Here is an 11408-nt window from a genome sequence, read left to right as displayed (position 1 = left end):
AGATGGCGTTTCCAAAGAAAAACTCTCAAACTGCATTTCTTTCTCCGCTTCCTATTGGACATTAGTCAGACCGATACTAATGACGCAGTACTTTCCTGGCTTTTCATTGGCCACTAGTTGGTAAGATGCAAGTGACGTAGAGTTTTTAGGAAGCTCATATTTCCCTCCCTGGTCCCTCTGTCGGCGGCGGCGGTGGGACGAGGAGCTCTGCCGTCAGTTTTGTATGTGTCACGGTGTTTGATTTCTAAAAGCCTGGGCCAAAATTCACAGTGAGTAGCTTACCTACTGTGTTTTCTATGATATGACTCAGGAGCTGCTCAGAAAGTTTTCTGTTTTATCTGTAGATTTTACATAAGACCTAAAAGCACACAGAATATATTATTTAGCACATTAAACGAAAGTATTAACAAGAGAAGTCTAGTCCAGAAACTGGGATTATTCACTTTCAGCATTTTAAGCTTTTAAGTTGCAGTTTGAATACTTTGACATTTTCATTATTTGTTAAAAAACACACAAAAAGTGAATTATTTTTCATTAAACAAGTGAATTATTTTTCATTAAACAAATAGTAGGAAGATTTTGTGTTTACTGGAGTACTGAATAAGTTAAATATTAGCAACAAAACTAATTTGATTTCATCAGTGCCAGTTATTTACTCTTATCACCTCCCTGACCTAAAATACCCATTTGACATCCATTAAAACTACATTTTTTAATCTCAAAACAAGCTTTCTGTAGAGTTAACTATTTTGAAGAAAATAGGTGGTATTACTGTCTTGTATTCGGTACAATTTGTCCCCTTTCAAATTAAAATGTGCAATTCTGGTATTTCTGTCATTCATGTTAGATATTTTGTATATTATCCATAACTGTTTTCACTATGCAAAGAGGAAAACACTTGAAATTAGTGAAAGTCCATTTGATTTCACTGCAAGGTCAGACATTGCATTCATCAGAAAATATGTAACAAACAGAATACAATGGTTTACACATCCTGTTCAACCTATATGTAATTTAATGTTGCTCAACTTTGTTTTTTTTTTTAGCTATTCACTCATTTTGAATTGGATGCTTGCAAGACATTCCAACAAAGCTGGGAAAGGGGCATGTTTACCACTGTGTTACATCACCTTTCCTTGTAACAACACTCAATAAGTGTTTGGGAACTGAGGACTGATTGAAGCTTTGTAGGTGGAATTCCTTCCCGTTCTTGCTTGATGTACAGCTTCAGTTGCTCAACAGTCCAGGGTCTCCGTTGTCATATTTTGAGCTTCATAATGTGACACACATTTTCTGCAGGCAGGCCAGTCTAGTATCCGCACTCTTTTACTACGAAGCCACGCTGTTGGAACATGTGCAGAATGTGGCTTGGCATTGTGTAGCTGAAATAAGCAGGGATGCACCGGCCCCTGTTGGCCCTTGTCTAGAACCGCTCATGCCTTGCCCCCATCCTTGCTTGTGGACGACTGAGCCTTTTGGTGATGCTCTTTAAATACCCAACCATGAAACTCACCTGTTTCCCATTAACCTGTTCACCTGTGGAATGGTCCAAACAGGTATTTTTTGCACATTGCTCAACCTGTTCCAGCTTGCTTGGAATGCGTTGCAAGGATCAAATATAAAATTAGTGAATATTTGCAACAAAAATAATTTGTTTGAACATTAGTTTGAACAATAAATATCTTGTCCTTTTAGTGTATTTAATTGCATATAGGTTGAACAGTATTTTCAAACCATTGTATTCTGTTTTTATTACATTTGTTGGGGTTGTATGCGATAGGCCAAACTGATTGCCCCCACGAGGAGCATTAGGGTTAAAGAGGAAGGATTTCTTGAAGTTAAAAAGCAATTTATGAGCAAAGGAATGGGGAATAAAGAAAAACTCAAGACAGCGGAAGCCTGGTCTGCACTCACTGGTTTTGAGGCTGGGGGAGCAGTGGGTTTGGCTCTCCACCTGCAGCAGGTAGCCACAGATAAAGTGTGCTGTGTACTGAGAGCGAGTGACAGCTGAACATCCATTATCTGGTATTTTTTGTTACACTTCTGATTTTCCTATGTTTCCCTGTATGCTGTCGGCATGGTCCGTTCCTGATTTATAAAATGCATGGCTTTGCATTGAAACATCTCATCCAATTGTGATTTCTAAAAGATTACATCTGTACTCTACATGTATCTATTTATGGGCTTTGTAAAATATAAACTGCTATGAATATGGATTTAGTATATCGAAGTATATTTGCAAAATAATACGACATCTTTCTTAAAAAGCACCAAGCCTCTACATTAACCACTAGACACTACCTAGATGTCACTATCTAGATGTTACACTTGTGATATCCGTCCTACCATCACAAATATGCAATAAACACACAGTTTGCTAAACACTACTGGGACTTTAACTAGAGCCAGAGATTGAACCTTTCTGCAACAACCACTCCAACTGGTTCTGGTGTGATACAAAGAATGAATGTGGAAAAGCACCACCAGTGGAGGATCTGTGATGCTGTGGGTCTGTTTTTCTTCCAAAGCCACTTATTACCTTGTTTGTGGTCTACAGCATATGACCAAATCAGCACAGAAACCTTTGAGCACATACAAAATCAACCTTCTTTCATGCTTTTCCCATTCCCCTGACCGATAGAAAATCTGTGGAGAGAAGAAATCTAAGGCTTTTTACGCCATTTCCAAATCTTTACCAGGGGTGCCAATGAATGTAGCCAGCACCGTATGCCTCTACGCAATTTTAAAGCACTAGATTGCCAGAAATACACAATCTAAGTGTAAAATTACTAAAACCTTCTTTTAAAGGTTATTTTGTTTTTTGTTTCGGTGTGTTGTATGTAGATTCTTTCCAGACACAGCTTTGACAAAGACAACAATTCCAAAGTGTTTTCCTTGTGATTCATGATTTTTTATCATTAATAACAACATTTAGGCATCATTGAACAACAGAAAAGTACAAAATAAAAAGTATAACACTGCAATCAGGCCCCCGATGTTTCTTCCGCATCATGTTGCTGGTTGGTCGGGGTTAGTAGTGGAATGGGAGTGGGTTTGAAAACAGATGAAAGAGTGGGAGGAAGATGTGTTTGGGCCTTAGAAACCAAGGAGAGAACATGAAGACAGGAGAATTCTTACAAATAAGGCACTTGACGTACAAATACATGAAAGCATGACAACACGTTATTCAAGAACGTTTAACAAATTTCGTTCTAAAAACATAATAAAGGCATAAATGTAAACCCCTTTACAAACGGAATTACAGTACAGACCAAATGTTTGGACACACCTTCTCATTCAAAGAGTTTTCTTTATTTTCATGACTATGAATATTGTAGCTTCACACCGAAAGCATCAAAACTATGAATTAACACATGTGGAATTATATACTGAACAAAAAAGTGTGAAACAACTGAAAATATGTCTTATATTCTAGGTTCTTCAAAGTAGCCACCTTCTGCTTTGATTACTGCTACGCACACTCTTGGCATTCTGTTGATGAGCTTCAAGAGGTAGTCACCTGCAATGGTTTTCCAACAGTCTTGAAGGAGTTCCCAGAGATACTTAGCACTTGTTGGCCCTTTTGCCTTCACTGTGCGGTCCAGCTCACCCCAAACCATCTCGATTGGGTTCAGGTCTGGTGACTGTGGAGGCCAGGTCATCTGGCGCAGCACCCCATCACTCTCCTTCTTGGTCAAATAGCCCTTACACAGCCTGGAGGTGTGTTTGGGGTCATTGTCCTGTTGAAAAATAAATGATGGTCCAACTAAACGCAAACCGGATGGAATAGCATGCCGCTGCAAGATGCTGTGGTAGCCATGCTGGTTCAGTATACCTTCAATTTTGAATAAATCTCCAACAGTGTCACCAGCAAAGCACCCCCACACCATCACACCTCCTCCTCCATGCTTCACGGTGGGAACCAGGCATGCAGAGTCCATCCGTTCACCTCTTCTGCGCCTCACAAAGACACGGTGGTTGGAACCAAAGATCTCAAACTTGGACTCATCAGACCAAAGCACAGATTTCCACTGGTCTAATGTCCATTCCTTGTGTTCTTTAGCCCAAACAAGTCTCTTCTGCTTGTTGCCTGTCCTCAGCAGTGGTTTCCTAGCAGCTATTTTACCATAAAGGCCTGATTCACACAGTCTCCTCTTAACAGTTGCTCTAGAGATGTGTCTGCTGCTAGAACTCTGTGTGGCATTGACCTGTTCTCTAATCTGAGCTGCTGTTAACCTGAGATTTCTGAGGCTGGTGACTCAGATGAACTTATCGTCCGCAGCAGAGGTAACTCTTGGTCTTCCTTTCCTGGGGCGGTCCTCATGTGAGCCAGTTTCTTTGTAGCGCTTGATGGTTCAGTAGGACTATCAGCTGTGTACTGTATCCACCTCCTGCACAACACAACTGATGGTCCCAACCCCATTTATAAGGCTTGAAATCCCACTTATTAAACCTGACAGGGCACACCTGTGAAGTGAAATCCATTTCAGGTGACTACCTCTTGAAGCTCATCAACAGAATGCCAAGAGAGTGTGGAACAGTAATCAAAGCAAAAGGTGGCTACTTTGAAGAACCTAGAATATAAGACATATTTTCAATTGTTTCACACTTTTTTGTTCAGTATATAATTCCACATGAGTTAATTAATAGTTTTGATGCCTTCAGTGTGAAGCTACAATATTCATAGTCATCAAAATAAAGAAAACTCCTTCAATGAGAAGGTGTGTCCAAACATTTGGTCTGTACTGTATACTCTATAATATATAATTATACTTTTACAGGGGTTGGACAATGAAACTGAAACACCTGGTTTTAGACCACAATAATTTATTAGTATGGTGTAGGGCCTCCCTTTGCGGCCAATACAGCATCAATTCGTCTTAGGAATGACATATACAAGTCCTGCACAGTGGTCAGAGGGATTTTAAGCCATTCTTCTTGCAGGATAGTGTCCAGGTCACTACGTGATACTGGTGGAGGAAAACGTTTCCTGACTCGCTCCTCCAAAACACCCCAAAGTGGCTCAATAATATTTAGATCTGGTGACTGTGCAGGCCATGGGAGATGTTCAACTTCACTTTCATGTTCATCAAACCAATCTTTCATCAGTCTTGCTGTGTGTATTGGTGCATTGTCATCCTGATACACGGCACCACCTTCAGGATACAATGTTTGAACCATTGGATGCACATGGTCCTCAAGAATGGTTCGGTAGTCCTTGGCAGTGACGCGCCCATCCAGCACAAGTATTGGGCCAAGGGAATGCCATGATATGGCAGCCCAAACCATCACTGATCCACCCCCAGGCTTCACTCTGGGCATGCAACAGTCTGGGTGGTACGCTTCTTTGGGGCTTCTCAGCCCGGCCGTGTATATTGACCCTGTGGAGCTCCTGATGGACAGTTCTGGTGGAAACAGGAGAGTTGAGGTGCACATTTAATTCTGCCGTGATTTGGGCAGCCGTGGTTTTATGTTTTTTGGATACAATCTGGGTTAGCACCCGAACATCCCTTTCAGACAGCTTCCGTTTGCGTCCACAGTTAATCCTGTTGGATGTGGTTCGTCCTTCTTGGTGGTATGCTGACATTACCCTGGATACCGTGGCTCTTGATACGTCACAAAGACTTGCTGTCTTGGTCACAGATGCGCCAGCAAGACGTGCACCAACAATTTGTCCTCTTTTGAACTCTGGTATGTCACCCTTAATGTTGTGTGTATTTCAATATTTTGAGCAAAACTGTGCTCTTACCCTGCTAATTGAACCTTCACACTCTGCTCTTACTGGTGCAATGTGCAATCAATGAAGACTGGCTACCAGGCTGGTCCAATGTAGCCATGAAACCTCCCACACTAAAATGACAGGTGTTTCAGTTTCATTGTCCAACCCCAGTATTTCTCCTGCAGATTAATGAACGTAACCTCAGGTGTTAGGCATTGAACTGAAGAAATCCGGCCTATTAACGTTTACTCTGCAAAACTCCGATACGTCCACAGAGGAAACGCTCCTCAGGAAGTATACGCCGAGTCATCAGTTTTCAGTGGCTGGCATCAGCAGTGCGGCATCTGAGTCAGAAACTCACTCAGCTGGATTTTCTCAATCAGTAGTTGTACTTGGCGCTCATTTCTATCTATTGCTAGAGTTTTTCCTTGAACAAATAAGAAGTCACTTCTAGAAGGAGGAATTGTACAAACTGAGCTCTGTTGGACAAAGACTGAACAGAAACGAGACAATTTCTTTCAAAGCAGAAACTAGAATATGTCATAAATGGCACAAGGCTGCACTGACTGCAAAATATTCCTTCCTATGTTTGTGCAAAGATGCCGTAACAGCTAACAGAAATATTGTTACATAGACAAAGAAATGCCCCAGTATCTCACGTTTATCCAAGTAGTTTTCACTTCGTGTTGATGTCTTCGTGATTACAAAACTGAATAAAAAAAACGACATAAAAATGTAACAAAGCAGCACAGTTTTAAAGCAGAAAGCCATAAAATGGCTTTTTGGCAGCTACCGGCTGGCTCTAAGGCACGCAGTTAAAACATGAAAGATAAAGTAGAAGCAGCAGCACCACCCTTCCTGTTTCTCCTCCACACCTGGAACCTCTTCATGTTCTCTCCTGTCTCAAACAAAAGTTTGTTGGACAAATATTTAATGAAGACAACGATACGTTTATTCCTCTGGTGACAAAGCAACAGCAGTGCCACTTAGTGTAGTGTTGATCTTGATATCCGTGTTCTCTAAAGGTTTGAGTCAGCGTGTGTGTGATTGTGTTAAAGTAACAGTGTTGAATCTTCTACATTTAGGGAAAACCTTCCCTCCCCCTCTCCATCGCTTCTTCTTTGTCATCCATTTTTCACGAGTCCTCCTCGCTCTACTTCCGGCTCACACTTGTCTGCTTTCACTCCATCTTGCCGTGGTTGTTGTTGTGGACTGTGTGGCCGTTCTGCATGGGCCCGTTTTTCTTTGGTTGCTTTTTATCCTCTGCCTCTTCTTCCTCCTCCTCTGATTCGTCTGTTTCCTCTTTGTCACTCCGGTCATCGTCCACTTTTTCCTGGGGAAAGAAAAAATAAATAAAAAGGAGATTGTTTAGGACAGTGTTATGAGTCAAGGGATGCTTCACGGCTGCTATGCTTAGTCAGAAAAAAACAAGACAGTCCAGCAGCTTTAGTGTGGATCTGTTTTTAAAGAAGTGATACTTTTTTCTATGGCAGTAGAAATCTGTCAGTTACATATTTATTCATCAGTCAGTCATTTTCTACCGCTTATTCCATAGTGGGTCGCGGGGGAGCTGGTGCCTATCTCCAGCAGTCTATGGGCGAGAGGCGGGGTACACCCTGGACAGGTTGCCAGTCCATCGCAGGGCAACACACAAACAACCATGCACACACTCATTCACCTAAGGTCAATTTAGAGTGACCAATTAACCTAACAGGCATGTCTTTGGACTGTGGGAGGAAGCCGGAGTACCCGGTGAGAACCCACACATGCACGGGGAGAACATGCAAACTCCATGCAGAAAGACCCCAGGCTGGGAATCGAACCCAGGATCTTCTTGCTGCAAGGCAACAGTGCTACCAACTGCGCCACCGTGCAGCCCTATATTCATTATGCATATTTATTCATATTTCTTTTAATTTTCTAGGTAGCCTAATCACTTTCCCCATTTATTAAGCAGAAACTCAGTGATACGTTCACCAGGACTGGACAAAAACAACTGAAAAAAAAACTTTTAAAGTCCAAAGTAAACTTTGGAAGACAATCAGAGAGCCTGAAGAACTACTGATCAAGACAACTGGCAAAAATTACAAAAAAGTCTGGCTCCTAAAAAGCAAACTATAAAGAAATTGTGGTGGATTAAGACGTTTGCACAGAGCTATGTGACATGTAATATGGACCAATCCTAACTTTGCATTGTACCAGAACTTCGTTGATTCTACAGTTGGCCTTGTTTACTGTGTCCAACAGTGCAAAAGGCTGCAGCTCTTACAGTAACAGGCATAATGCTGTGTCATTGTGAACTTTAACTCGGTTAGGCTACGTTGCAGTAAGAGAGAAGTGATGACGGCACGTTGTGTTCAGCTTCTTCCTCTATCCTGGCTCTTTCTTGTGATTTTAATCTGACTACCTCCATCTTAGAAGTGCATCAGATTTAAAAACAGCATTCTGGCTGCAGAAAGTCGAACAGAACTGCAAGACACAACAAAGAAACCACTATCCCACCCTGGATGGGCCCATTTATAGCTCATTTATACAACAGCTTCATACAGTTCAGTAATGCAGGAAGCAGTATGCACCACATACTGCATGCTTCGCTAATATGTACAGCGCAGGTCAAATGTTTACATACAATCATCTTGTGTCATTAGTCTCATGTCATTAGTTCTGGACTTTACTTTTTCTCAGGGTGTGATGATGAGACAACATACAACTTCAGTGAAATCACCAAAAAACTATGGAAGCACAAGTTTGAATGTAATGTTTTCTATAATCCGCACAGCTTTAAAACTATAAAAACAGGCTTACATATGTGCCAACACCCCAACTATATTTGGTGAAATGTTCTCTGGCGAGTTGCAGGACACAAACACATCTTATGGCCATGAGCAAGGGTCTAGTGTAATCCTGGCTGGATGTTTGAACTCTCTTCTTATCAAAATTTAAAAAAGGCTAGAAGCCTTGCAAACCCAGTTTAACATGTATTTTGGTTAATTATCTTTTTGGTGCGCTTGTTGTTTTTTAAGATTCAGCCATCTGACCCAAAGTGTGACCTTCAGGAAATGTTTACAATTTTTAGGAACATCCCAAGAACCACAAAGGCTCAAGCCAGTCATAAGACTAGAAGAGAACTGAAGGTCAGTTTTGCTGCCAGTGATTATGGTGCTTTGCACAAAGTGGGAGGAATAATAAAAATAGAGCAATATCTCTAAATTGTTCACCTTCATCTAACATCAACAGCTAACTTGGACACGACTGGTTGTTCAATGATTTCAAACCCAAATTAAAACTGGTTTTAGAATGGATAAGAAGGCTAACATCAAGCTTTTGAGACGGTTCTGACCTCAACCCTTGTTGTGCCTGGAAACCAACCGATTTAAATGAACTCTAGCATTTCTGAGAAGAAGAACGGTAAAATATGCAGCCTGGAATATGCTAGGACTTTGTTAATGGCTACAAAAGGTCTTCTGTTTCTCTGTAACTTGCTAAAGGACATTTATCTAAAGACAATATACTGCCAAAAGTATTTGTCTACTTTTACATGTACGTGAACTTTTATGACATCCTGTTCTTAATCTATTAGGTCCAATTAGTTGATGGACCCAGCATTGCCAGCAATAGCAACTTTACCTACAAGTCCTTCTCAAAAAATTAGCATATTGTGATAAAGTTCATTATTTTCCATAATGTAATGATGAAAATTTAACATTCATGTATTTTAGATTCATTGCACACTAACTGAAATATTTCAGGTCTTTTATTGTCTTAATACGGATGATTTTGGCATACAGCTCATGAAAACCCAAAATTCCTATCTCACAAAATTAGCATATTTCATCCGACCAATAAAAGAAAAGTGTTTTTAATACAAAAAACGTCAACCTTCAAATAATCATGTACAGTTATGCACTCAATACTTGGTCGGGAATCCTTTTGCAGAAATGACTGCTTCAATGCGGCGTGGCATGGAGGCAATCAGCCTGTGGCACTGAGGTCTTATGGAGGCCCAGGATGCTTCGATAGCGGCCTTTAGCTCATCCAGAGTGTTGGGTCTTGAGTCTCTCAACGTTCTCTTCACAATATCCCACAGATTCTCTATGGGGTTCAGGTCAGGAGAGTTGGCAGGCCAATTGAGCACAGTGATACCATGGTCAGTAAACCATTTACCAGTGGTTTTGGCACTGTGAGCAGGTGCCAGGTCGTGCTGAAAAATGAAATCATAAAGCTTTTCAGCAGATGGAAGCATGAAGTGCTCCAAAATCTCCTGATAGCTAGCTGCATTGACCCTGCCCTTGATAAAACACAGTGGACCAACACCAGCAGCTGACACGGCACCCCAGACCATCACTGACTGTGGGTACTTGACACTGGACTTCTGGCATTTTGGCATTTCCTTCTCCCCAGTCTTCCTCCAGACTCTGGCACCTTGATTTCCGAATGACATGCAGAATTTGCTTTCATCCGAAAAAAGTACTTTGGACCACTGAGCAACAGTCCAGTGCTGCTTCTCTGTAGCCCAGGTCTGGGGAATGCGGCACCTGTAGCCCATTTCCTGCACACGCCTGTGCACGGTGGCTCTGGATGTTTCTACTCCAGACTCAGTCCACTGCTTCCGCAGGTCCCCCAAGGTCTGGAATCGGCCCTTCTCCACAATCTTCCTCAGGGTCCGGTCACCTCTTCTCATTGTGCAGCGTTTTCCGCCACACTTTTTCCTTCCCACAGACTTCCCACTGAGGTGCCTTGATACAGCACTCTGGGAACAGCCTATTCGTTCAGAAATTTCTTTCTGTGTCTTATCCTCTTGCTTGAGGGTGTCAATAGTGGCCTTCTGGACAGCAGTCAGGTCGGTAGTCTTACCCATGATTGGGGTTTTGAGTGATGAACCAGGCTGGGAGTTTTAAAGGCCTCAGGAATCTTTTGCAGGTGTTTAGAGTTAACTTGTTGATTCAGATGATTAGGTTCATAGCTAGTTTAGAGACCCTTTTAATGATATGCTAATTTTGTGAGATAGGAATTTTGGGTTTTCATGAGCTGTATGCCAAAATCATCCATATTAAGACAATAAAAGACCTGAAATATTTCAGTTAGTGTGCAATGAATCTAAAATATATGAATGTTAAATTTTCATCATAACATTATGGAAAATAATGAACTTTATCACAATATGCTAATTTTTTTAGAAGGACCTGTATTCTGTAAACATTACCACAAGATTTAGGAGAGTGTTCATAGTTAGACGATAAATTAGAACTGCAGGCCCGCTCTAATTCATCCTAAAGATGTTCAAGAAGGGGGGTGTAAATATTTGAGCCTGTACCTATAATTCTGTATTTAATTTTGTATCCCCCCCCCCACACACTTGAAATACTTTATTTATATAGTGTTCACTCCAACTTTCATAAACGATTACACAATAATCCATAGACATCCTCCTCTTTCCCCTGTCTTCACCCTTTACTTCCATTTTTTAACTCACATATTCTTGACAGGAAGTACAGTGAATCTGAAAAATTTAACTAAATAAAAGCAGTGTATATATATATCTGTATGACCACCCTACAACGCCTGGGCATGCTCCTGATGAGATGACGGATGGTCTCCTGAGGAATCTCCTCCAGACAGTCTGTGGTGCAACGTGACGTTGGTGGATGGAGCGAGACATGATGTCCCAGATGTGCTCAATCATATTCAG

General features: G+C 41.3%; 1 protein-coding gene across 3 annotated transcripts in view; it reads right to left on the bottom strand.

Annotated features, from left to right (window-relative positions):
• Positions 1 to 6179: 6179 nt before the first annotated feature.
• The window catches only part of cers2b (ceramide synthase 2b), a 29941-nt gene continuing 24712 nt past the window's right edge, over positions 6180 to 11408 (bottom strand). For all 3 annotated transcript variants that reach the window (XM_047360408.1, XM_047360407.1, XM_047360406.1), the window contains one exon: positions 6180 to 7052. In XM_047360408.1, the coding sequence (XP_047216364.1) occupies positions 6884 to 7052 (169 nt within the window). In that variant the 3' untranslated portion in view covers positions 6180 to 6883. The remainder of the gene's footprint in view (positions 7053 to 11408) is intronic.

The sequence above is a fragment of the Girardinichthys multiradiatus genome, chromosome 3 (genome assembly GCF_021462225.1).
Source record: "Girardinichthys multiradiatus isolate DD_20200921_A chromosome 3, DD_fGirMul_XY1, whole genome shotgun sequence".
NCBI lineage: Eukaryota > Metazoa > Chordata > Actinopteri > Cyprinodontiformes > Goodeidae > Girardinichthys > Girardinichthys multiradiatus.
This window is presented reverse-complemented; position numbering and strand designations above follow the sequence as displayed.